Genomic DNA, 26,911 nt, shown 5'->3' with positions numbered 1-26,911 from the left:
TTTTCAACAACTGCCTTTGCTTTAGCATGTAGATGAAGCAGGGCTCTTACATTAGGAAACCTTAGGCCTATGATCACTTCAAAGAACATTTCTTCAGTGTTTTTATATAAAAATAGAATATTGCAATATTGGCTGAGAAGTGTTTCAGGATACAGTCAAATTTCTGCAGGGAATCAATGCTCATTCATCTTCAACAGATTTGAGAGCGTTACACAAACTGCCTGGTGCGCTTGCTTATTGTTATGTAGCAACAAGAACTGGGAGCAGAAGATGGGTACTCATCGAAATAGACTGAAGGTATCAAAATGCATAACTACTCAGTTAAAATCTTCTAACAAATCTCTTTTATTCATTTCACTTTATTTTTCAGAATTGTAACTAACAGAACAGATCAAGTCTAGTAAGGTGACAGTTTTGCACCACCATGATGAGCAGTGCAGGAACAAGTTGCTTTTCTTTAGCTTAACAGTGGTAAGAAATAGTGCCTTCCCATACACAGGAGATTTAGTGGATCATCTGGCACTCATCATTTGGGAAATACTTCACTTGGAATGGGTTGGCCATTGAGAACAGCCAGCATGTTTGCTATTGCTTCTTCTGCCATCATACGGATGGCTTGGACTGTTGCAGTTCCAATGTGCGGGGTTATGATGACGTTATTCAAGTTCAATAAAGGATGATCTCTGGAAGAAACACAAAGAACACAATGTATTACACAGGGAACTTACTCTGCTGCTATCCCATGCTAGTTGTGAAGAACTGAACCTCAGGAAATAGCAATGGCACATTGAGACCAAAGCACAAAGCTGTGGGACGCTTGCTTACGCATTTCTTCTTCCTCTCCATCAGTCTCACTTGTGGCCTGGCCCATGAGTCAGGCTGGCAAAGAACCGACAGATATGGGAAGGGGAATAACTTGTCATTTATTTATGATTGTGCAAGACAAGCTGAGGTTTTGCCCTTACACAGTTAATCTCCCCTTGGAGATCAAGATTATGAGCACACTTTGAACACAGTTTAAAACATTTCAGATTAACAGAATGGGAAACAAGTTTCTTTACCTTGGCAGAGGCTCAGGGTCTGTCACGTCCAGAGCTGCAGCCCTAATAACCTTATTCTGGAGAGCTTCTACCAATGCATCTTGATCAATAACTGCACCTGCATTGAAATGAAATCCTGATATCCTGATGAATTAATGAACACGTTTTTACCTAGGAGGTGGGGAAGGTCTCCAGGGTCAAGTGAAAAAATTAGAGGATCTTCATCTTGTTAGAAAGTAGAATGCCTTTCTAATAATCATTAGCCAAACAAACCAAAGATTTTATTTATTAATCTTTAATTATAGTATGATTATGGTCCACTGCATAAGGCTTTTCCTGGGATGAGACCAGTTTCGGTCCTTTCCTTTTTTTGACACTTTCTGTATTATTATAAACAAATCATTTAGTCTCTGCAGACTTTCCACTCTTTTATCCCTGCTTTGTTAACTGAAACAATAATCTCTCTCATACGCTTTTTCAGTGCCAACAGATCTGTCATCCCATGTGAGGCTTCCTTTCTACATTGCTGTTCCAAATGTTAATGTTTTCCCTTGCATCCCGTTCTCCCTGTTGATGATAAACCTTTCAGTTATTTCCACTAAAAACCACTTCTCTAGGATAAGGCTAAAGAGAACCAACCACCTACTGAGTATCCCTAATTTCCATAGGACCTTTGAAGACAGCATATGATCCACATAAGTCACCCATTTGTAGACTGCCAGCTACTTCATGACTCAAACAACAGAGGGATATCACAGACTGAGGTTGGAGAGGGGAATGTCAACACAATGAGACAAAACACAACCTTAAGTGTGGAGCCACAAACAGTGATTTCAGATCCTCCTACCTCGGCTGATGTTTATGAGAGTAGCTGTGGGTTTCATCAGCCCCAGCTCCTTTTTCCCAATCAGTTTGCGAGTCTCAGGAGTCAGGTTCACAACCAACATAACAAAGTCAGATTGCTGCAGCAAGTCTTCCATCTTTGCACAGTAGTGGGCACCAACAGCCTCTTCCTCCTCCTTCCTTCTGAAGGAAAAATGCACACACCCCCAAATTGATACAACTATTTCGAACTGAGTTTAACAATCAATCAGCCCTAGAAGAGTTCCAGAACAGCACAGAAACTGAGAGGTTTGAGGCCAAGGTAAAGGGTAAGTCATTCATAGGCACAGGTGGTGGAATGGATGCAGAAAGGATGTGGGCTACAGGGAACAAGAGGCTAAAGGAGTGGTGGGACACTGGAGGAGTGATGTATGTGTGAAAGCAAAGCACACAGGCAATATCAGGTTAGGAGCCTGGGGATGTAGTCAGACCCCACTCTTCTCTCCTGTGTCCATGCCAATTCCTGTGAAGTCTTTCCTTGCCTGACATGCCAGTTAGGACTTGTGGTTGAAAAGAAATGAAGAGGAAGTGAAGTGTGAAAGAAAGGGAACTACAAATCCATGAGAAATTAAGACCTTTGTCATGGGTGCCTGTGTGGTGAATGATCTGGCTAGGCTGAGGAGGCTGGCTGGGAAGAACAGGGATGGTGCCAGAACCCTGAAGAGGAGTCTGACAGGACAGGGGACACCACGAGGCCACAAGACCTAGTTTGCTTGGGCAACATCTACAGAATGCTTACATGGCCCTTGTTTCAAACTGGTAATGGCTAACCAGGGTAGGGCAAGTGCAGGAGGTGAGGGGGAACTGCTTCCTGAGGGAAGCAGGTGGAAGCCAAAGTGAGGAAGTGGTGACACGCTGGTGCTTGTCACACTGCTTACAACTGCCACAAGTGCATAGGAAGGACAGGGACAGAGCAGAGTTGTGGCTTCCATTACTGTCCCCTGGACAATTAAACACAGAAACCAGATGTCTTTACCTGCGGTTTCTGTTATGGTACAGGATCCTCATGTTGAAGGCTCTGGCTCTCTGAGCCACTTTGTATCCAATGCTGCCCATCCCAATGATCCCAAGTGTCGCTCTGGTTACTTCCACTCCCAGCCAGTCAACAGCAAAGTACTTCGTCTCTGGAGACACCACGATCTGGCAGCCTGTGTGTAAACACATGCTGAATGGGTACAAATCACCCATAAACGTAGGCTTGGGGGAAAGAAAAGGTTTCTCACCATCACAGCAGTGGGGCTCTGGAGCACCCCTTACAAAACACTTTTGTTGACTTTGACTAGTTTACAGAAGGGCCTGGATGGTGCCAATTCCTGCACCGAGGCCTGAAGCCAGTAACACAGTGGGATCCTGGCTGGGTACTGTGCTGGAAGGAATTACTCCTTGGGGAATTAGCTCTTCCACAGCTGGTGTATTTTCTTGGAAGTTCAAAAATGGCTTCTTTGACACCACCCTGCAAGCACTGACTTCACTTTCTTTTAGCTGGGGTAAATCTCACCATTTCTCTCCTGAACCACAACCTAAAGCAGCCTCACTGCTTGAGTAAAGGGGAATGTTTCAAATTCCAGCTCAGCAAGGGGTCTCTGTGAGCTTCTATACCAAGAACTTCTGGTTCAATAAGATGCAATAGTGAGAAAACATCATGGGGAAAGAGATGTTATTTCATGGTCAGGGGTGGAGCGGCAGTGACAAGACCATGAGTCCCTAAAGCCAGAGGCAGCTTCTTGTGATAATCTCTACTGACACCTTCCTTCCCCAGAAAGGCATTGCATAGCAAGGATGTGGGGAAAGAACCTGCTTTTAGGGACACAAACTAATGCTGGTGGTACAGTTTGAAATAGCTTTGTCAAAAGGATTATCATCTATTTCAAAAATAATGCTGATGCTCTTCAGGAAATACAATCCATTGGTTTAGACAAACTCATCACAGAGGCAGGAAAAAGAAGAATTTGTACTAATTACTGCTCTGGAGTTGGAGATGTGGCCACTAATACTTTGTATCATCCTGTAGCTCCTAATGCTTCTTTCAAGGGGAAATGGAAAATGGTGACATTCAGTTTGGATGCACTTTGTATTCAGTTTTTACAGCTATAAACAACCCCCCCAGTGAACAGCCAGAGAAGAATTAAGCCCCAGGCATTATTCCAAACAGGATATCACAAGACTTTCAAGTGCCTAATTTAGACAAAAGCCTCACTCTTGTCACTGTTGCTCTAAAAAGAAGTGGGACATAGGAAAAGTAGATGCCTCTGAAAATTAAGGCCTCTGAAAAGTTTTCCCTGTAAGAGCATCCCAAATGTTGATTCAGACATATCATTCATCTTTCTATCACAGAAAAAGTGAGATATGCCAAGGAAGTAGCTAAGAAGAAGTAGTAGGACCAGGAAAATTTAGAACATTACCTTCGACTAGTCTTCTGGCAGAGGCCAGCATCAAGGCCATTCCTATGTCTGCTGTCGGGTCTGCCACGGCGTGTGGGGTGTTGGTCACTTTTACACCAAAGCTCGAGATCATTTTCAAGTCTAAGTGATCCACTCCAACCCCAGAGTTTCCAATTACCTTTAAATTAGGCAGGCTTTCTAGAAGCTCACGGTCAATAGCTGGCCTGCACTCAAACACAAAAACAGATTGGATTTTTTTGCTCATTTCTTCTTTGTTTCCAAGAAATTCCTTCATGGTGATAAGGTGAAAGTGTTTCTTCAAAAGTGCTGCAAGGTTTTCTAGCACACCATGAGTTCCTCCTATATCCAGAATCAAAACACCCGGCAACTCTTCTTCTGCCATGACCTGTGACAGGGGAATAGAAAAAATACTCCTTTATTTAGGAGAACACCCTGAAAGGAGCAATGACGTTCCTTTAGAAGTTACCATTTAAATTCACACATGTAAATCAGGAAAGTGATGGAACTCAATAGTGCTTTTAATCCACGGTCACTTGGTACTAGTGTGGTACATCACACAACTTCCAAGCACTTTTACCAAGTGCTGATTTAGACTATAACATCGAGGAATATCCATACTCTTCTATCAAAATCCAGTTCTACAAGGTGTTCTTCTTAAAGAGTTTCACTTTAGTCCTGAATCAATATTGAGTTAATATAACTTTAGTAGCTTTTCTGGTAGCTTACTCACCGATGCCTTTCTACAAGCACTACTATGAAACAGAGGCCACTAGAAATTTACTCAAAGTTTCTTGCCTGTTGGTTATGGTTGGTGAAGCCACAGGCAGTGTAGGGTGGCACTGAGGCCCAGATGGGTCCGACAAACTTCTGCCAGGGATGGTTGAGGTCTAACAAATTTGCACAATGAAGGGCCACCTTTGGATAGCTGTTAGACTGCTTGCCTTCAGTGTTTTAAACATTCAGATCTGTACCTGAACTTACCTCATGCAAAATTTAGCACACCCATGCCTATATGAACCAGTGAGGAAGAGCACTAGAGGTGATACCACTGACAACACAGTCCTTCATGCTAGAACTTTCCTCTGCCCTGAGTTTTGAGCCCAGTCCTCTCTATAACACTCCTGCAAATGCACTGGGCCCTGCAATAAGATAGGGGCTCCACAGATAACCAAACACTTAACTTAACCTCTTATTGGCAAAAATGGTAGTTGAAGATTTGCTGCATATCTTAATAGGTGTGCCTAATTTCCTACATTTCTTTTTGCTGTGCTCCACTGACTTTTGGTCTCCATCCCATCATATATCCTAGACTTGTGTCCAGAAACCTGATGTTGTGCTAACTTAATCAGAACAATTTTCCACAGCAGTATGCTGATTTATTATGGGCACACAGTGCTGGCCAGAGGTGTCCTGCTGCTTCACTCCTCTCACAAAAGCCTTCTGTGAGTAACCAGAACTCAAACCTGTAACAAAAAGGTGCCAATGTAGATTGGAAGTTTTTGTGAACCATATTTACCCTTGTTCTGAGCAAACTCAGACTTATCCCAACTGCGTCTATTAAATGCTTACAATCTCAACACCAGTGCCGCTGCTTTATCCTGGCCTTGATGTGCATTTCTGCCTCAGTTTCAGTTGGCTGCTGTACATGGGCTTGAAGGAGCCTCCATACTAGGACACATCTGCAGTTCACCACAATGTCTCTGATAATACTATCTGGTTCTCAACAGCAGCAAACAAAGCAATGAGATGAGTGGTGAAACCAAATTGCAAAGGAAGACCATGTTTTTGTACACATCTCATCTAATTTTTTGCCAGGTGGAGTTGCCAGCCCCATAGGGTTGTGAAAACTGTGCAAATTTCCCCAGGTATAGTCTGCATTTCTTAAGAGTATCACACAACATCACTAGGATAAACTAGATCTGTGTTCCAGAATGAATGATGCATAGAAAAAAGGAGGAGTTGATGTCATATTGTAATGGCGTTGTCCAGCTTAAGTAGTGATAATCCTGGATGACAGCTAAACCTTATGCTGTTAAGCAGGGAAAACTGGGCACCAGATATGACCAAGTGACTGGCAGATGCCAGCGAGGCAGCACTGTATTACTCCATTTGCTTTCATCACCACCTCCTCCCCCATTACAATACACCACCCATGATGGGCAGAGCCACACTTTCATTTTGGAAGCACATCCTACCCTTTGCAAGCAGAAAGGTGACCCATGAGGAAGCCTCTAGCTATAAACAAACCAGCTGGCGCACTAGAAACAGGCTAGTGGCATGTGACGGATCTTTTCATGAGTGCAGGCATGCTGAGCCTGCCACCATTCCAGCTGTGTTTGATGCGCACACGACCCATTCTTTGCCTGCAGCACTGTGTTCAAGAACTGGTGTTCTGCTCGTCCCAAGTACAATCTTAAAAAATCACACTGATAGCAGGAAACTAAAAACACTTAAAGGAACCTTGCAGAAGGAAGGGGGCTCTCCACATACCAACCTTTGTCTCAGCATTTATTGTTCGTCTTCCAGCACTACATGGGTGCGTCCTGTACCTCTGTTTGTAAATCACACTTCTGTGACAGCGATGTCCATGAGAAGCAATAACTTGATGAATAAATTTGTAAGCCAAATTTGATTGGCCAGACACCAAGGGAACCAGTTTCAACAGACTGAATGCTTTGCTCCTGAACATAATTATTCAGTTATCAGATGTCTTGTCCAGTGTGCTAAATGTAACACCTGTCAAGGATATGACAATTTTGGTTTTGGACTAGTATCATCTGCAAGATCACAAAGTTGTTGTTGTTTTTGTTTGTTTTTTTTTAAAGTTGTCTCTACTCCTTTTGTATTTACATAAGACTAGATGCTACCATGTAGGTCAACAGTCATAATCATATATAACTAATTGATATAAAGTAAGTGTACTAAGTTCTGGTCTTGGCATTGCACAGAAAACTTTGCAAATATTACTTAGATTGAGACAATGGGGCAAATAAGAAGGACTACATTTAAGTATTAACTTCAGTGCCAATTGAAGCTGGCCTTATTTCATCTGTGGAGCCTGACTCACTCCCTACTCGCAGATTTGTTGGCTGGCACTGCTGTATCACTTTGGACTTACCCAAATCACAGCAAAACAAACCTATGTAATTTTTCCTAGCTCAGTTTTCAACTAAAGTTAACAGCCTGCGTTACCCAGGATAAATTCCTCCCACTAACTTCTTCTAAAGAAGAATGATTACCCGAAGAACAACCAAAGCACTAACCAGGGCTGGTTTCTTTCTAGCGACGTGCCCTTCACAGCTCGATCCGGCGGCAGCTGGGGAGCCGAGAGCTCACAGCTCCTGCTCTGGGCACACCCGCTGCTGCCCAGCCCCGCTCGCTCAACCCCGCCCTGCGCGGGCACCGCCGGCTCCGGGGCTGGCGGCTTCCAAGGAAGCTCCGGCGCGGGGATCACCGCCCCCGCTGCCTCTGCTCTTGTCCGCAGTCAGACCGGGCTGCCTCTCCTCTCCTCTCCTCTCCTCTCCTCTCCTCTCCTCTCCTCTCCTCTCCCGCCGCCGGATGTCCTGAAAAGACGATAAAGCAAAACGAGGAGTTGGATAGTTTCTGGAGAGCTCAGCAATTGTGGGGCAAAGTTATTTGTCACAAATTCACATTGTTCCCTACAGCCTAAGCTGCAGCTTGTGTGGAATTTTTATAGTGGAAACTATGCTTTTCTCCCTGCCTGCTGCAATCTAACCTTTTAAATGAGTGTCTACTGTGGAATTAAGGAAACAGACCTGTCTGGGATGGCCTATGCCAGTGGCCAGCTCGATTCTGGAACCCAATGCTGAAATGCGCTGATTTCGCTGCTGACCACTTCCACTGGAACGTTTGCCCAGTGTGCTCCCGTGGTGGCATTTTGGTCGCCAGAGCGACGGGAGAGCTCATGGCACCCAAGTGCGAGTCTGGGAGTGGCTGGGCAGTGCAGCTGCCACGGCAGGGGCGGGTCTGCGGTGGGGCATGAAATTTGTCATTGCTGTGGGTGAATACACCGACAAAAACCTTCCACAACCAGGAGGTGCAATAGCGCAGACCCACAGAATGGCTGGGTTGGAAGGGACCTTAAAGATCATCTAGACCCAACCCCTCTGCCATGGGCAGGGACACCTTTCACTATACCAGGTTGCTCAGAGCCCCGTCCAACCTGGCCTTGAACTTTACCAGAAATGGGGCATCTACAGCTTCTCTGAGCATATCTCTTTGATCAAATCCCATGGAGGTACAGGGAATGTATTAACATCATAGAGTGGTCAGCAGCAGAGAGTCGGAGATCCGGGCTCTTATGACCTCTGTTTCGTCCTCCCTGTGCTACCCGGCATCACCGATCCCCACGGCATGGCTCCACATCCCACCTGCGAGGGGGGAGGCGGCAGTCCCTGGCCAGCGGCGCCACGGGCCCTCCCGCTGGGACGCACCCGCGCTTCGCGGGCGGCGGGGTCTCCTCCCGTCGGGCAGCGCGGCTGTGCCGGAAGCGCGTATGTCCCCGCGCGCGCGCATTCCCTGCCCTCCCTTCCGCTTCCCGCCCTTCCCGGCGCTGCCGCCGCCCCGTGTCTCTGAGGGAAGGACGCCCGCGGGGTGCGCTGGGGACGGGCCGGGCGGGCCGGGCGGGGCTCGGTGCTGGCGGTCGGTGCCCGCCGGCGCCCCGGGAGGGTCCTGGGAGGGGGCGGGCGGGGGGCGGCGCGGGGGGGAGGGCAGGCAGGGCGGACTGTCGGCTCCAGGGGCATCCCTGTCGTCCCGCAGGCTCGCCAGCCAGCCGCCAGGATGTCGTACATGCTACCGCACTTGCACAATGGGTGGCAGGTGGACCAGGCCATCCTGTCGGAGGAGGACCGGGTCGTGGTCATCCGCTTCGGGCACGACTGGGACCCCACGTGCATGAAGATGGATGAGGTCCTGTATAGCATCGCCGAGAAGGTAAACAGGAGCTTTCGGTTCTTTCTGCGCTCAGTGTTCCCCGTGGCTTGCTTGGAGCCTGGGGCAGGTTATAACTGGGGTTCTGCACAGGTATCCTAGCTTTAGGAGGCAGCGGGGAAGCTGTGTGGTTTGCTTTCACGAGCGTCTCCTAAAGTCACTGACTGCCCTGATGTTTGCAGTGTTCTGGGAGGCGAAAAGAGCATCGCAGATGTTCAGAAATCGAGGTTGCTGCCTGTTGATAACCCGTCACTGAATGAGCATCGGCATTCAGGCAGAAACAATGCTCGGTGGTAGGGCAGCTGCGGCTCCACGTAACGCAGCACTCTCACTTTACAGTGGAAATGTGTAGTCCTTCAGGCTTCCATTTGAATAACTTGGAAAGTTACTTTCATTTTGGCTCTTGAAAATGGTGAAGTACTAAAAATATGCAGGATGGTGTTGATTAATCTGTCATTGATATTATTCTGATTAATCTATCAGTGACATTAATCTGTCACTGATGTTATGCGTGGAGACCAGTAGCATTCCACTGATTTGCATGGACTGAATTAAATTTTAAGAGCCAGACTCCAAAGCTGTTTTCAGATGGAAACGGAATGATTACCAACAGCTGGTCACTTGCTTAAGAAAGATACATATGCGGGAAAAATTAGACTGTTAAAATACACAATCAACTATAATTGACCTTTTCATATATTTGCTAAAGGTTTTGCGTAGCAATAGACGTAGAATATTGACAGCTCTTTAACTGAACCACATCAAGAAAGAAGCAAAAAAATGTGAATCAGAAATAGTAACTTGGGTAGGAAAAGGTGCCAGCTATCATAGAAATCATAGAAAGGTTTGGGTTGGAAGGGACCTTAAAGATCATCTCATTCCAACTCTCCTGCTCTGTCATACACTAGATCAGGTTGTTCAGGGCCCCATCCAACCTGGCCTTGAACACTGCCAGGAATGGAACATCCACAATTTCGCTGCCTTCATATAAAATTCTGTGCATGCTGCATAGCTTGACATGGAGTTGTTTTTGTCGTGCGCTCCTTTGTCTTCTAAAGTTTTTTTTAATTAAATTAACTTGTGTCTTGAAAATCCCCACAATGAAAGATCTCTACCCACAGCCAAGTGTTAATAGATTCTAACATATTAGAATGCAGTAAAGAGTTGTGACATGTTTTAATTCAGTTGTTTTGTATTCAGCCTGGTGGGAGTGTTATTCTCAGATACTGTTAGTATGGACTTGTGGCAGGATGCTTGGCAGTTTGGCAGACCTGCTGGCAGCTAGGGGTGACTGGGGGAAGAAAGAACAAAGTAACTTCTTATTTAAAAATCTCCCTCTGCAGAAATGGCAAATTAAAGGGGGAGATCCTACCTCATCCTCTTGCTTACAAGCCATGTTTGGATCTCTGCTGTTTTAAAGAGTGAGTAAAAGTTCCAATTGTACAGGTGTTTATACTAGAGAATAATACAGAATGTTAACGTGCTGTAATTGCAGGCTACATTTGAAGACAGTGTAGCCATATTTTACATTCGTTATCCTGGTGCAATATTCTTTTAGACTGCAGCATGTTTTTGGGATGTATGTTTTTGAGTTTCCTGTACTTTATGACAGGAAAACAGGGCTTTTTTCTGCTTGAATCATTTTGGGGAAAAATAAACTAGAATGCTGTATGAAAGTACAAAGTCGATTATTTCCACTGAAATGTACTCCACTTGCAGTTTACTGGGTTTTTTCCCCAGTGTTACATGAAAAAGAAGGAAGGTTTCACTGAATGTCAAAACAAATCACAATTGTAAGATACTAGGTTTTTTTGCTTTGTCAGGGTTTCAATCAAACATTGATTGAAACAAGAATTGAGTTTCACAAATTTTGTCTTAAAGACCTTTTCTAAAAATACACTTCTTTCTTTTCTTTAAAGGAAACTCATAAAAACCTATCCCCTGAAATACAGTGATTGGTTCACTAAATTAATACACCTTGTTTAAGAAATGTTTTATCTAAAACTGAATAGTGTAAATCAGATAACTGTTGTATTGGATGAGTGTGAATTAGGGAGAATTGTTCAAACGTTGTGCATTTATTTAACCATAATCAGAAATGTGAATAGCTTCTGGCCTTTCCTCAAACATGAGTTGTGCCTTTGCATTTCTGCTAAGGTTACATGAAAAGCGAGAGAGGAAAAGAAGGTGAGACAGGGAAAGAGGTACCTATAGAAAAAAGCATATTGCTATTTTAGCTACTGGTGTTTGTAATTAAAAGTTGAGCAAAGTTAATCCATTTACTGATGTCTGTAGTTTTCAAAATTATTCGCTGTAAGTATCGCTCTTGACAGTATAATGTTCTCTTTTGCCCTAGAAATTTATCATCTAAACTTACAACATAATTAGCAAGAAAAAAAATTAAAATAAATATTGCTGGTACAGACTTTCAAGTTTGTACTTGCTCTGTTCAGGTCAGTAATGCAAGTCTGCCAGCCACCCTCAACTCGAGTGATTTGTTGCAAAAGCTAGTCTCAGTTCCTGTATTTTTTTCCTGCGAGTTTCTTGTCCATAAAGAACTGTTCTGTTCTTCTAAACAGAAAAAACCCATTGTCTAGAAGCTGGTTAGGAAGATAAGAAGATGGAATCTTAGATCTTGTTTCAGATTTCCTTATATATTTGGGCTGTAAGGTTTGCTTTTCAAAGGCAGCTGAAATCTTAACTAAAAAAAAAGAGGAGTATTACTTACCTCTGACAGAAATTTCAAGAAACTTCGTGATTTTTGTTATTCATCCTAGTCATGAATCATATTTCTGTGTCAATCTCATGTTGTAGGAATGCATTTATTTATTTTTAAAAGGATATTGTTAATGAAGAAAGTTGGGGGGACAACTTCAGAGGACAAATGAGTCCTATGCCCTATGATTTTTCCTACATCTGTGTTTCCTGTTTACTAGAAAAGTGTGTGATCTTCATGAAGATAGGATAGAGTCTTTATCTGATGTTAAAAGTCCTATAGATTCCTCTGCTTTATAGTCTTGAGCCATTCAGTTTAGAGATTTCATAGTAGTCCTCAGGCAGATCCAGTTCTGTGAAGTATTAAAACAGCCTGTAACTGTGGCTAGGCAGTAGTGTACTTCTGGGTTTTCTACATGTGTGCTCAGTAATGTAGATTATTAGGTTGATTTTTGAAGCTACCATCATTGGGGAGAAGGGGGAAAACAACCAGCAAAATTGAAGCTCAACCTGTGAAAGCAAGTCATAAAATTCTGAATCCATGCTGCTGTTTGACTTAAGTTTCCTACTCTACCCTGTACCCATGAACAGCAGCTCCAATGGCCTGGTAAGGCAGAGAAAGTTTTGAATTGAAAGATAGATAAAGGAAGTCAGGAGTGTCAGAAATAGTTAATACCTGTCTCTGAAAATGTTTTTATCTTCAGTTGTTGCAAAAGTGAGGTGCTGTCCAAAATGAAGTCTCTCACTAGAGTTTTGATTTTGTTTTTCTTCAGAAAGCAGTTGACTTACTGCAACAAATTTACTGTATTTAGTGTATGTTATGAGGTTAAGCACTTTCAGAATAAACTTGTGTTATTATATGTTCAACTTCTAAAATACCACAAGGTTTTTATCATATTGTCTTTACAGTAAAATTTTGGTTTGTACTAACAAACTCAGCGTAGTCTCCCTTGTAACAACTGCAACTGCTTGTATTTAGGGGGGTTTGCTTGCTCAGAGTTCCATTTTATTCTTGTTCTGAGGTCTCCATACTGTATCTTTAGTTACAACTCACAAGTCAGAAAGAAAACTTGCTAGCAACCACTGCCTTGACAGGGTAGCAAAGCCTGTTTTGTACAGGAATGTAGGTTTTGAACTGACAGCTCTGTCTGAGCAATGGATTCACGTCCCAATGGGGAGAGGTCAACCTCTGGTTTGTCTCCACAAACCATGCACATCGAGAGCAGTCTGAATCCGTAAATACTTGAATTGCTTTTGCTTAAATTGAAGCCTAAGCTCAAGCTTTGTGAATTAGAGCTGGCTGCATGTGAAGCTGGCTCAGATGCTGCTCTGTACTGCTGCTGTCTTGGCTCCAATATTGTGTCTGAGACTGGAACTGTTTCTTCAGGCTCTAAAACTGGTCAATACTTGGCAAAAAGAGACATTTGAGTAATTCTGCAAAGCTTGTCTCGTGTTGAAATAAAATGTCTCTTGGTGACAAGCTTGCCTAGCCTGGCAGAGCCCCTTAACATTAAATAGGCCACTGCAGTTCTTCTGCATCACCCTCTCCATGTGTTTATCTAGTCCCTCCTTAGGCCTGAAGCCCAATCTCCTGCTGCTGTCCTTGGCAGCCAGTGTCCAAACTCAACAAAGCACACCCTCATTCGGTGTGCTTGCACGGTAACTCGTTTTGGAGTAGTGATCTTGCCAGACTTGAAATTAGGAAAGTGAGGGGTAAAGAATAGAGCCACTTTTAAAGTTTTGTATTCAAACTTGAGTCCACCTTTAAGGTCTGCTTTAGACTTCATAGGAGCTTTTCAGCAGGTGACTGTCATCAATTTCACTTCTAGAAAAGTAGGTTGGAGAGAAGGAAGATTTAATTAATGTCTTGGATGCTTGGATTATGGTGATGACTTGCACATGTGCTGTGCAAAAGTGATTTGAGTGATCCAGTCCTAATTTTAGTAAGATTTATATAACAACTTAATGCTTGTATAGTCTGTTTCTCTTGTATGAAATTCTAGGCTGTTGATGATCACTGCTAGTGACAAGCATTTCTGGTTCTGCAACAGCTGAACTAAATAAAATGCATATAATGTCAAACTAACTTTAAAAGGTTTTTTTGTTCCAGTACTGCCTGGAGTACAGGGTTCTTGAAAGTAAAATTTTGGTTTAGGAGTGCTTTTGGAGTGGCAACATCTAAATCTCCTTGGACTAATCTTTCATCGAACAAAACAGGTCCCAAGAATGTTTTATTAATGCAAGGTTTACCTTAAAATAATTTTCTAAGCTCCAAATTAAGTAATTGTTCAAAGATTGTGTGCTCTGTCAAAATTGCTGAACATGTTGTAGAAATTTCCCCATGTGGTGAAGGTGTGCTGCTGATGCTAAAAATGCCAGCAGGGTGGAAGAAGTAATGATAGGATAAAATGAAAAGGGCTCCTCAGGTGTTTCGTTTTCTAAAAAAAGGACCAAAACCCCCACAACTGTCTTTTGCCTACCAGGGCTCACCAGGAAGTAACTTCAGTCACTTCTCAGCTAAATTATGTTGACTCTGAACATCCCATTAAGCTTCTTAGAAGTCTTTAATGTAAAATTGAAATGGAGGATCCCTTCAGAGAGTTTGATATTATGACTAATTTAGTTTACAAGGCTTTTACCTCTGGCCTGATTTAGAACATGGCTTAAATGAGATGTTTTCATTAGAATATTTACTGAATCTAGGACTATAACTGGCTCCATAAAAGCACAGTAAAAACTTTAAATGCTGTTTCACTCCAGAAGAGATTTTACTTTCTTTGATAGTAATACTTACTTACATTCTTGAAGTGTGATTATTTTTTATAATTTCGAAACTGTCTTGAAGCAGAAGTCCATAAAAATTTATTTACTCTGCTCTTCTGAGTGTTTTTTTGTAAATAAACATCTCCATACTTTCTCAGTTAATGTGCCTGCCAGGATGTCTACATACAGGCTACACAATGTATCGTATTTTTCCTCATACACACTAATCCTGCTCTGTGAACTAAAATAAAAAAGTGTTCCATCAGTCAGATATTATACTCATCATAGCATTTCCAGACTTTTGATAGCAAAATTAACAAGTGGGCAGTACTGTCATGAACAGTGAGTTTGTCATAGATCTTAGACCACAAGTGTTAACCTCTGGCTAGTAATTCTGGGCAGTCAAATGGGAGGGACCAAAATTGTGTTAGCATGTAACTAAGGATGTGGAGGCGCAATTGTGCACTCATGGTGTAGTGCATGAGCATTTGATAATATACCTTACAGTTAAAGGTTTGTGCAATTTGGGTGAGTTCTGACTTAGAACTTAATATGTGTGAGTGTGTTAATTTCTACTGTGCATGTATGAGCTAAGTTAAGAAACCAAAACTTCCCCTAATTCCGCTTAATGACAAGTATGCTATGTCTAGGAAACAAAAGTGCGAGGTCGTTTTCTTGCAGGAATGAAGGCACTGACTGTCACACTAGAGGGGAGGGATTCTTGTGCATCTAACTGAGTAACTCTGCAAAATGAAAGCTGGTTTTACCAGAATTGTCCAGACGATAGCTTCTCATCAAGGTCTTATTTCTTTAGCAATTACACTTTTAAGTTTTAGCTTTGCACCTCTCAAAAAAAGCTACCAGTTCTTAAATTAAAAGTTTCATTTCCATTTAATGAGTCTTGTTAGACAAACTGGATGTTATAGAAGGGGAAAAATGCTTGGAGGCAGGCACCAGGGCATTGTAGATCATTAATTCTCTGAAGTCTATAAGCAGCTGATGACAGAGGCAAAATGTGTCAGTTTGGCTTGCACAAAGCAGTTACTCTTCTTGTTTAGAGCTGTGCATGTCACTGTGAGTTCTCAGTTCTATATAAAGGGCATTTGTTTCTCTGGATGTTGATTTAGCATAGTATCTTTCCAGTTGACACTGGATGTGAAATGAGCTTCTTGGCATATTTAAAAATATTTTCCATGTTAATTGGTTGTTGTGGTTAAAAATAAAAGCAAGGCTGTTTATTGTGATTTTATGACTTAATAATTTGGAAAATAAATGTTACAGTAATGAAAGCTTATGTCTTTTAATCAGTAATATCACTGATTAAAAATGAAAGCTTATGTCTTTTAATCACTGATATCAAATAATCACTTTTGTATTTCCTGTTTTCTTTTGCTTAGGTTAAAAACTTTGCTGTTATTTATCTGGTGGACATCACTGAAGTACCGGACTTCAATAAGATGTACGAGTTGTATGATCCCTGTACTGTCATGTTTTTCTTCAGGTATGTGATGGTTCTAGAATGTAACTCATTTAAACTTTCTGTTTGTCAAATACAGTGTCTCAGCAGATCATTTCCAAATGTATAGTAGCACGCTGATGCCTATGTTTTCATTGCTCTACAAAAGAGAAAACTGATTAAATAGGAAAATAGCTTGTTTTCCAATTAGCCTGGTAACAGTGTTTGATAATAGAGCGCAAACTAGTGATAGAGGAAACTGGGTTTATTGTCCATTCTTAGTTTTAAATCTCAAACTTCCTGTAGAGAATACTGTAGTAATACAGCAGTCAAGCTTGCCAAACTTGCTTTCAAGATAAATCAGAAGTAATAAGGTTTTTTTGGAGTTAGGGTTTCTACATTGATGAGATAAAATGTTCTACTGACAAGCATGGAAGTGTCTCTGGAGATAGACAGTAGTGGGAAAGAAAAACAAACAATAAGGAGTATGCTGAAGGATAATTGCACTGAGTAGCCATTTTGGGGCCATGTTTGGAGTCCTTATTCTTGCTTTAAAAATTGGCAGTAAAATGTCAGCTTGAGTGAGAGGAGTGGATACTCTTCCTTTAATGCTTGTTTTGCAAGCCTCTCTATGTTATAAGGGCTTCCTTTGATCCTACAAAGCATTTTGGGGGGGAAAGGAGGTTTCTTTCTGAAACCACAGTAATTCTGAATACCATATTAACTTGGGTTTTTTGTTGTTCTTTCTCCTTAAAGGAACAAACACATCATGATTGATTTAGGTACAGGTAATAACAACAAGATCAACTGGGCAATGGAAGATAAGCAGGAGATGATTGACATTATAGAAACTGTTTATAGAGGAGCCCGCAAAGGTCGAGGTTTGGTGGTATCGCCAAAAGATTATTCCACTAAATACAGATATTGATGTTTCTTTGGGCTGCCTTTTTTCCTAATCCTATGTCCACTTAAATTTATTTCTGTGTATGTGTGTACATATATGTATATTAAAAGAAAAAACCCTACAAGTCCTTGAATTTTGAGCATAATTTGAATTATTTAAAAGATTTGAGTTCTATTTGAAAAGTAGAAGACTCAAAGCCTGGAACTGTCTTGACTGTAGCTGAATTTTGGGGTTTTATTTTTTAAAGACTTTATCCTTTGTTGTCCTTTTGGTATTATGTATTTTGGTACACAGCCTGTTTGCAGAAAAACATTTCAACTGGTTTTGTTTGCTTTCATTACACAAATATCTGGGAAAACTATACTACAGCTTTTTTGAAAGAATATAGTGTGTGCCAATTATTTACCTTAATTTTTTTCAGCTAATTAAATTTGAGAATGAAGACAGGTGTAATTGGATGCAAATTGTAATGTTGAAGATGAAGACTTCTTACTTTTGTCAGGATTTCCTTGCATATCATACTAGTCCCATGTATCCACTAAAAATGTGAATAAACACGGTGCATTTATTAATATTTAGCAAAGCTCAGAGAAAACATCTCCCATGACTTTGCACATCATCACACCCCCATCAGCTTAATGGACTTGTGGTGCCGGACCCCTTTTCCATGGTGGTTGTGTACTCACACTTTGAAACACTTGGTGACTTCTGCAGTGCCCAAGCATAATTGCAGTTCTGGAGCTGGCTGCAGACAGTAGCTGAGGAAACCACAAGCCGTGCTGTCACTTGACCTCCAGTTTGTCTAAGGGTACACCAAAATGCACAGGTACTTGGGAGACTTGGATTGGATTCCACTGTGGCATAGCTTTTGAAATTTCCATTTGCATTTCTGACAACTTTTATGGTAATGGAGTTTGTGTTGTGTGGGAGTTTGTTTTTTGAACTGATACATGCATATTTGCAGATTAATTAAAACCAAGCCAGGCAAACTTCTTTCTCCAGAAAGGAGAAATCCAGTTTGCTACAAGACAATGTAGAATTTACTTCTACTACCAAGTGTTTTAGAGGACTTAGAAAGTGTCAAGGAAGTAAAAGGGTCTCAATTTCTGCTGAAGTTAATCTGGTTTAGAGTGATTATTAATTTTGGAATAATTTATATTGGAAGGGACCATCAGTCTCCCAGGAATAGTCAGTTCCACATGGTCAGGTTGCCCAGGATTGTGTCCAGTGTTGAGTATCTTGGTTGGATTAGATGATCTTCAAGGTGTCTTCCAACCTTGATGATTCCATATTCTGTAAGGATGGCGATTCCTCAGCCTTTCTGGAAGACCTGTTCTGCTGTTTCAGCACCTTCATAGTTGAAAAAGGTGTTTCTTGCATCTAATGGGAATTTTCTGTGTTTCAGCTTGCCTTGAGTAACTGGTGTACAGCACCTTCAGCAAGTGTCTGTTCCCCATGCTCTGCCCTGGGACAGTGGTTGGCAGCACAAAGCCACGGTTGTTCCTTAAGGCCGAACTAACAGACTTCTCTCAAATCTTGTATCTGCTGTACTCCACCGTATCTTGGTGGCTCTGTTTTACCTCCCTCACACCACTGTCTCTCTTGAACTGGGGGGCCCCCAAATTGACAGACTATTGTGGGTGCGGTCTCCCAGTGGGGTGAATGGATTTGCTGGCCCAACTTGTGCTAATACTGACCAGTGAGTTGCTGCAGCCCTTGCAGCCCGGGCACCCTGCTCAGTCAGTCAGCCTTTCCACCAGACCCCATTCCTGCAAAGCAGTGCCAGCCAGCCCCTCACACCCACCCAGCTTGGCATTTGCCTTTGAACTTCATCAAGGTCCTGCTGGCCCATTTCTCCAGCCTGTCCTCCAACCTCTGCCCCCAGTCTGACAGCGCGTGCAAGTCTACACTGACTAAAGCATTAATAGGAATGATTTCTTGATATTAATGAAGGCTGTAACAGAAGCATTTCTCCCTCGTTATCTGAGGTATTCTGTTAACCTGGCAGTGCTTCAGTGCCTGCATTTACAGTAAAAGGTTCCCATTACATTTCAAACTAAGTCTTTCCTGCAAAGAGTGCCAATGTTTTGGAGTACAAACACTTTAAAGTTAGTGCAGATGTCCTGTTTTCTGACTATCAATTTCTTCTGGACACACTTGGTAACTAGAATTCCTCATCTATCTCCAGGTTTTTAAAATAAACTTCTTTCATCAAAACAGCTAACATTAAAGAACTGAAATTGTCACAATATAAATACCTGGGTGATGCTACCTGCACCGGTGTGCACAGCCTTGGGTGGTCTTGTGAAAAGATCAACAACCAAGCAGTTGAAGTCTACAAAGACTGCCATTTTTTTAGTACAGAATGGTTTATTCTAAGAACATTTAAGTTAAAAAGGAAACAAATATTATTATTGTAAAATTGCAATAAATACATTTTCATACATTCAAAAGGCTTGTGATTGGGTAAGTTCACTATATAGGATATAGTTTTCTATCCAAAATAGTGGCTTTGCCTTCTCTGAAACTAAGAGTTCTTTCTCAGCTCCAGGAAATACAGTGCCCCGCTTAGATGAACAAACACAGCTTTCTACTTTATTCCTGGGGCAATAATTAAAAAAAAAAAGTTTCAAGATTCTGTGATGACATGGTGTTGCTGTTGTACTGAGAACGGCAAAAAACGACACGAGTCCAGTTTCAGGATAAGTGGCCAAAATGGCTGTATTTAATTATATAAATCAGCTTATATAGCCTTGTTCGCAAGGGTGGCGTGACCCCATTGGTCACTTGACCATCCACCTCTCAGGGTGATTGGCAGAATGCTATAACACCCATTCAAAATATTTTCTCCAGTGTACCAAAACAAGAGCTGGAAAACAAGTTTGCACCTGTGAGATAAAACCTTGGTTTACAAAAACCTAAAACTGTTTCTCAGCTAGCTTGCATGAGAAAGAACAACTTCACAGGATGCTGCAGCAGCTGGAAAATTCCTCTGCTCCTAGCACTTTAGTATCCACAACACGGTGCAAACATGTTTATTTTCCCTTAACATTTTTTGTCAATGTGTGATACTTGACTGTAAAATCTTGGAGTCAGTGCAGTGCTGTTCTGCTTTTAATCTTCCTTGAACACATCTTCATTTCAGTGCTGCAAAGATACAGTGAATAAGTAGGTTAGTGATTTATTCATGAATGTGATTCAGCGTGGAGATAGGAAGATCTCTGTACAGTTAAACACATCTTTGTGGATTGTCTTTCTGTGTTTCTGAAAATTATTGCATAGCTTATACAAAAGGCATCAGAATGAATAGATACCTAAATTACTTCAGAATATTTACAGACATTCCCATCTTTCACTGGGAAGTGATTTAAATGACAAGAATAATTGATGTGTCTCAATTTAAATCAGGAAAGTGTGCAACAACAGGAAGACAACATCACTTGCATCCACAGAACACGGAAGCAGTGCTGCCTCATAAATACTAAGAGCACAGAGTCAGGCATCCATCAGGGGGGGAGTTGGCATCTGCAACAGACTGTTATAAAATCCAGCATACAATCCTGAAATGTAGCATGATTTTATACTATAAAGTGTTTGACTATAATTTACTGCTGTGTTTGGGATGAGTGCATGTGAGAGGTGTGCTCCCAGCCACACTGTGACACTGCAGCAGGTTTAACAGCAGATGTACGTAAATTTGTACCAGCGAGAATCCTCAGCTAGGTTAGCATGCCTGAGGGACAGGAATGGTGGGCAGGAGCACTTTAAGCCACACACATTTCACTGTGAATGGACAGCCTCAGTTTACACCATTGAGGTGAGTTAGCACTCCCCCCCTTGTATATGGCACTCAGCTGGAACAGAGGCAGCAAGATACAGTTTTTCTTTTGTAAAAATGGTTGCATTCTTTGGCCCTTGGCAAAAAAAAATTCCAAGATAATTTTAAATATGTTTTTAAAAAGTACACTTTCAAATCCAAGAAAATGCAGGTACAATAAATATGTAAACACTGTTTTCATGCAAGTTGCCGCCCATCACTCAAAACTAAGTGGAAATATATAAAATACAGAAAAACTTAAGTAAATGTCTTTACTCTCAACTCTTCATCGCTGTTTTCTACCCCAGCCTCTGTCATCAGGTCAGCAACACACTTCTCAAGGTCATTGATGCGCTCGCCCATTTCTTCCAGTAAAAAGTTAAAGATAACTTATTTTTAAATAAGAGTTCTATAATTTTACAGGCTTATTCTTCTGTAAGAACAAGCAGCTTTCTTCCAGATGTGCCAGCCTCTTACTTGTTCACGTTTAATGCAAGATGAAGCATGCACAAGGTGGTATTGTTGGAATACAATCCCACATTCTCTTGTGACAGATAAGCATTCAAATTCTTAGTATCAAAAGCCTTTGCAAATACCCGTGAGTGAACTGTGTAAGAGGTTGTTTTCTTTCTGAGGAACTATTTTAGGTGATACGATGCAGTTAACCTAAATAATCAGAGTATGAGTGCCACTAAAACATTATTCAGGAAGCAGCTGCTTCCTGAAAGGTCAAGTTTCTGGAAAAGAATTTAGTAAATGCTTCAGAAAGCAGAGGTAGTTTCTGTAAGTACATGTAATGAGAAAGCTCAGAGCCCCTTCAGGTCTGATCTTCTCCTTTTGAGGGCTCACCTTGTCACACTCAGGCCAACAGCTGCTTTTAAACCGTGGCTGGTTTGAGTTGCATTTTTGAGGATGGATGCTTTTTTAAATGCACCTTCAGAACCTTTACACATAATTCGATGCCTATTTTACTTGAAAGCCAGAATTGCTGCACAGAGCCTACCTTGCTACTTGTAGTGAAACATTTTTTAGGATTTCCTTCTTAGATATATAAACAGGTGGGGGGGGAAGTCAGGTGTCTTTACGTCATAGGTGTTTAGCCACGTCACTCATTATACGCTAATCTGATGTTTAAGAAAGAAGCCCATCCTGCTGTTAGAAGCAAAGAGCCCGCCCGCATCCATCAGCGCGCAGGGGGCCCCAGCCACAGGATCCGAAATATCTGCAGCGGGGCGGGTACCCCACATTCCAAAGAGGATATTTCTCAGCGTTAACTTCTCCGTCAGAGCCTGAAAATTCTCCTGCAGCCGGCAGAGCAGATTTTCCGCCTGCGAGGGGGAAATAAAGACAGGGGAAGCAGAAGGCAGAGGCCCCGGCCGTACAGGAGCCCTGCGGCCAGGGCACCCAGCCCGGCCCCGCTCCCGCCCCGGAGCCAGTCTCGCTCACCAGCTGTGGCAGCTCCTCAGCTCCCGGCGGGTCGGCGGCTGCCATCGGCTCCGGCTCCGGCTGCAGCCCCCACCCCCTGCCCGCCTCCGCGGGCGCGCCGGGGCGGGCAGCGAGCGCACGGCCCCGCCCGCACCGCCAGGCCGGCGGGAGAGGCCGCGCCGCGCTCCGCAGGGAGCCGGGGAGTCCCTAACTACCAGTCCTTTATTTGCCGAAGAATTCGTCATTCCTCCCGGCAGTAACTAAATAAGGATGTCGAGGTTTGATCTTCAGAGGCCTTACTTTTTATTTATTTATTTTAATTTTTTTTTAAAGGTTTTCTTCCTTTTCCCCGTGTAATTAGTTTTGTGAGATGGAGTGGTAGAAGTTCCTTGCACTGCAGTGTCGAGCGAGACAACACCAAAAGCATCAGCAAGAGTCACACAGTGCCTCTTGCAGCCGTACCACCGTCTAGGTCATCCTGGCTTTTGGGCTGCACAGTGTAAAAAGCTCCTGGTGCAGCTATTACAGAGGTGTCTTCTCGTTTGTGCAGATGACCTGGATGCTGGGACTGTTGTCTGATGTAAATGAAGAGGTTTTCAGTTTACTATGTCTGTATGGTTAGGAGCATATCACTGTTGGGCAATAAATTACCTTAGTCAATTACTTTGCGTAATTACATATGCTAGATACGCCAAATATGTCTTCATCCACAAGAAACTTGTGAGTTAGGAATGACTTCAGTTGCTGTAAGCCTACCACTTAGAATCTTTCTTAACAAACTTAATTGCTTTCCTTCTTGACCTTCCCCACCTCATTTGTGAGGGTGTCTTAATCTCTGAGGTGAAATTCTGGCATCAAAGCCAACTTCTGCATTGCTACCTGCTTCCCGTAATTGTGGCTTCTCTCTACAGCCTTATCTTCCCACTCTTGCAGGTTGTCTGTGTTGTAAAAAGAAAAATCAAGCAAGTGTTGCAAAGCTTGAGTGTTCTAACAGTGTTACTGCTCTAGAAAGCTTCTACATAAAACAATTCAAACCATGTTATACATGTAGATAGGGTTTACTTTTGTATGTAGCCACTAGCTTCAACCACATAGACTTTTTGTTCTGTTGCATAATAAGGAACAATTGGTGCTTCTTACCTGTTTATTTGTCGGTAATAAATCTTTCCTTTAGGGCTAGGTAGCAGAGCTGTAGTGCTTTTGCATTTTTACTTCTGATAACAGCCATAGTCTTCCTGGTTTTCCCTCCTTCCAGAAGAGCTACAAAAGCTTCTCTCTCACGCAGCAGTATTTTCACCCAGAGGCAGTAGAAGCAGCTCTGTCTGCTTGTGCCCAGTTATCTTGAACAAATCCATAGAGTCCTATTTGTAGTGAAGAGCTTGCAAGGATAAAGAACCAGCTGGAAATGCAGAGGAGCAAGCATTATACAGACAACCAATTCACAGGAATTCCGCATCTACATCTTTGTGGCGCCACATTTTAGCAATGGCCAGGTTAGAGTTCAACTGAAAACAAGCATAACTTGATAAAGGCTTTCTGTAATTAGCTCCTCATTTTCGTGAGGTAGGTCAGTGTGGTCAGAACAAAAAAAATATAGTATCCAGCTGGCACAGCAAAGGACAGGCAATTAAAAGTGTGAAAGAGACTGAAGGAAATATTTCATCGTGCATTTCCCCTTTCAAAGGTCTGGTTCTTTTACTTTGTGGGCTCGGCAGCTGATGTAAATGGCCCTCTTAGTTCAGATCTGGAGCTGAATTAGCCCAATAGTGCACAGCTGGGTTTATGAAATAAAAGTGGAAGTGTCTTTAAATCTAAAAGTGGTCATGGAAAGTTCCAAAGTTCAGAAAGCCTAAGAATAGAAGAGACAAATGGCAAGACGAAACAGAGTTTGCTTAACAATGAGTTTATTTATAATAGAACTAGCATGCTTGCTTTTGCTCTGCTGTCCTCTAGTCTCTCCCTTCTCAGAGGGTTTAGAAGTTCAGAGCTGAGCAGTTGCATACATTTCCAGGGTCTGAAATCTGGGGATGTAAGATGAGCCATATTTTAAAAGCATAGTCTATGTTGGGCATGCACCCATGGGCTAAGGGAAGCTGAGCAAAGACCCTTTCATTTTGTTTCAAAAGCAGAGGGTTAGCTGAGAACCAGTAAACCACCAGTGCTCATAAGAGTATTTACTGCAATAAGAATGCTTAATTTACTAAAAGGATAACAAGAAGTTCATTTTGGCAATGAGTACAAAAACAGGTCCTGAGGGCGTTTGAGAAAGGAGCAAAAAAGAAGATTTGACAACATAAATTATTTTTCCATGCCAAAATATGCTCTATGCTACTTTCTTTCTGTAAAAAGCTTAGACTTTAGACACTTTCAGTCTAAATCTGTCTTCTTGAACACGAAGTAAAAATAAAAAATAGGGTGACCTCGAGGCTGAGGTGCCATCTGCTTCCATCCTATTTCAGTATTGCAGACCTGTGCTGTGAACTCTTCACAGTGTGTGCTTAAATGGTATCCGAAACATGTTTCCTTTGCTTTTTCCTAGGGAAATTCCAGAATTCCAGTCCCTCCATGGCTGGAAGGAGAAGTCAGGGTAGCAGGATAGGAAATAAAAACATGTTTAAACATTTATAAGACCTAAGCTCCAAGTTCACTGCCATGCTATAAAAGCCTGTGGTGCGGAGAGATAGAAAAACTGTTGTGGAAATGCATTACTCTTGCTGTTTGGATGTTACATGGAGTCCCTTTCCCTCCTCTTTGCTGACAAATAAGATTTTATATACCAGGGGTAAGGAATCCTCTGGTCACGTACTCCAAGCACGTCTGGCTCAGGGTTGCTTTGGAATAGAGGTGAGGTCAGAGAGAGCACGTCTCAAAGAGAAGCCAAATACTACCTGTGTGGTAAGAAAGAAAACAGGAAATTTACTCCTGGACGGAGACAAGGAGGCAAGTGTTCCTGGGCCAACATGGCAGCTTGTTTGGCTGCAGATCAGAAGGCAGGATGCAAATGGCACTGCAAATTTTGTGGGTTTGCGCTTTTTTTTTCCTGGTAGAGGCATGGTCAATATGAAAAGTTTTCTCTGAAGAGAAAAGGGCTAGGTACAAGTTAGTACCTGCACCACAATCATGGTGCTTTTGCTAACAAATTGTTGGGCTGGGTCTTTGAGTCATGCTTCGCTTGATCCTTCCCTGACACAAGCTTCTCTTGTGTCATTTTGCAGTCGTGATTCAGAGGGACACAATGTGCAGAAACAACTGTCTGGCTTTGCTAGGTCATCAGCTTTTATATGCAGCAATCCTAAATGGCGCTGATAGTTCTTGCAGCAAACTTTAACATTTACCCCATCTCTTGACTGGGCATAATGCAGTTCACTGAAAGCTTGTTCCACTGGAGTACTTCCTGGGGAAGGCATCGCTTTCCTTTCATATGGTAACATCAGTAGAAGTAACAAGTTGTTATTTAAAAGCATGGAGGGACATGGTGAGTGAAATGCAAATGCCTCAGGCCGGGGAAAAGGCATTAGGGTCAGTGGTGTCTGACAGCTGGTGCTTCTTTGAAAGACAAAGTCATTTGAGGTGAATATTAAAAGCCTGGGTGTTTACTCGTGGTTCAAATTTCAGGTTCTGTATCTTTGAAGAGAAAAGGGTAATTCCAGCCGTTGGGAAACCTGATCCCTGATGGAGGTGCTCTGCCTTTAATAAAAGTGTTCTGTTTTGGGACTGCTGCTCACAAATTCCCTTATTGTGAAATTTTCCAGTCAGCCCCTTTCTGCAAGTTTCTTCAGAAAGAAAGCTGACAGGGTTAAGGATAATCTTGATCAGAAGTTCAGTGTGTGCTGTGGGCATCATGTCTTGCTAAGCAGCTGTAACAGAACACAGGGTGTAGTTTTCCCTGTAAGTGTTTTGCACCGGGGATAAATGCAGGAGCAGCAGAAAGGTGACTACAGAGGCTGGCGTGGTGGGTGGTGGTGGCATCCCTTGGCTCTGTGAAGAGCTGCATGTAATTCATGGCTCTGTGAAATCATCTGCCTAGCTGCTGTTGACTGAATTATTATGTGGTGATCCAGAAATCTCCAGCTGTGTTTCCCAGACGTGGCTGGTAAGAGATGTTGCTTCCTATGCTTTTTTGTGCTCCAGCCTTGCTCCATTGTCTTTGGATAGTGAGGGTGAAGGAATATTCACCACACAGTTCCCCCCCTGAAAGGCTGCAGGAGGGAGCTGGAGGTGTTTGTCCCCGGTGGTAGGGGGGCAGGGTGTGTTTCTCTGGCCTGGTGGCCTGCTGCTGGCACCTGACACTGCATCTGATGTAAATGGCTGTGTTCACGGGGGCTGTGTTCAAACCACCCCGTGGCCTTGCTCCTTACCCGTGCACAGAGGAGCTTTCTCGAAGAAAATGCAGTGTGTAACAGGCAAGGCTCTGCCATGAGGGCAGGACGGGCAGCCCCTGTGGCACAAGGACAGGGAACTGACCTCACCTGTTCAGATCCCACAGCCTGGTGTGGCTCTCTCCCAGGGACCTCATGGCCCAGAGCAGAATGTGCATTTTGTGCACAGAGATTATAC

The 26,911-nt window shown here is 42.7% G+C and overlaps 3 protein-coding genes across 6 annotated transcripts; 1 reads left to right on the top strand and 2 right to left on the bottom strand.

The window, feature by feature from the left end:
• Positions 1 to 327: 327 nt before the first annotated feature.
• LOC125322181 (probable 2-ketogluconate reductase) lies at positions 328 to 8,817 on the bottom strand. Of its 2 annotated transcripts, XM_048295811.1 has the most exons (8): positions 8,716 to 8,817; positions 7,588 to 7,887; positions 6,819 to 7,060; positions 4,325 to 4,709; positions 2,899 to 3,070; positions 1,888 to 2,066; positions 1,062 to 1,158; positions 328 to 683 (listed from the first exon to the last, which is right to left on the bottom strand). In XM_048295811.1, exons 3-8 carry the CDS (start codon positions 7,011 to 7,013, stop codon positions 527 to 529), a joined length of 1,185 nt encoding a protein of 394 aa, XP_048151768.1. In that variant the 5' UTR covers positions 7,014 to 7,060; positions 7,588 to 7,887; positions 8,716 to 8,817; the 3' UTR covers positions 328 to 526. The 2 variants fall into 2 exon arrangements, with proteins under 2 accessions (XP_048151768.1, XP_048151773.1); XM_048295816.1 differs by lacking the exon at positions 6,819 to 7,060 and having other exon boundaries at positions 8,716 to 8,816.
• Positions 8,818 to 8,836: 19 nt separating this feature from the next.
• Positions 8,837 to 17,245, top strand: TXNL4A (thioredoxin like 4A). Of its 2 annotated transcripts, none has more exons than XM_048295841.1 (4): positions 8,837 to 8,938; positions 9,104 to 9,277; positions 16,150 to 16,253; positions 16,965 to 17,245. In XM_048295841.1, exons 2-4 carry the CDS (start codon positions 9,125 to 9,127, stop codon positions 17,134 to 17,136), a joined length of 429 nt encoding a protein of 142 aa, XP_048151798.1. In that variant the 5' UTR covers positions 8,837 to 8,938; positions 9,104 to 9,124; the 3' UTR covers positions 17,137 to 17,245. The 2 variants fall into 2 exon arrangements, with proteins under 2 accessions (XP_048151798.1, XP_048151809.1); XM_048295852.1 differs by lacking the exon at positions 8,837 to 8,938 and adding an exon at positions 10,618 to 10,695 and having other exon boundaries at positions 9,189 to 9,277.
• Positions 17,246 to 19,807: 2,562 nt separating this feature from the next.
• Positions 19,808 to 22,486, bottom strand: HSBP1L1 (heat shock factor binding protein 1 like 1). Of its 2 annotated transcripts, XM_048295877.1 has the most exons (4): positions 22,376 to 22,486; positions 22,191 to 22,257; positions 21,206 to 21,300; positions 19,808 to 20,259 (listed from the first exon to the last, which is right to left on the bottom strand). In XM_048295877.1, the coding sequence occupies exons 1-4, from the start codon at positions 22,418 to 22,420 to the stop codon at positions 20,254 to 20,256; spliced, it is 213 nt and encodes a 70-aa protein (XP_048151834.1). In that variant the 5' UTR covers positions 22,421 to 22,486; the 3' UTR covers positions 19,808 to 20,253. The 2 variants fall into 2 exon arrangements, with proteins under 2 accessions (XP_048151834.1, XP_048151824.1); XM_048295867.1 differs by lacking the exon at positions 19,808 to 20,259 and having other exon boundaries at positions 21,050 to 21,300.
• Between the last annotated feature and the right edge of the window lie 4,425 nt (positions 22,487 to 26,911).

This window comes from Corvus hawaiiensis, chromosome 1, assembly GCF_020740725.1.
Source record: "Corvus hawaiiensis isolate bCorHaw1 chromosome 1, bCorHaw1.pri.cur, whole genome shotgun sequence".
Taxonomy (NCBI): Eukaryota; Metazoa; Chordata; class Aves; order Passeriformes; family Corvidae; genus Corvus; species Corvus hawaiiensis.
The sequence above is the reverse complement of the archived record's forward strand: the minus strand, read 5'-3'. Positions and strand labels throughout refer to the sequence as shown.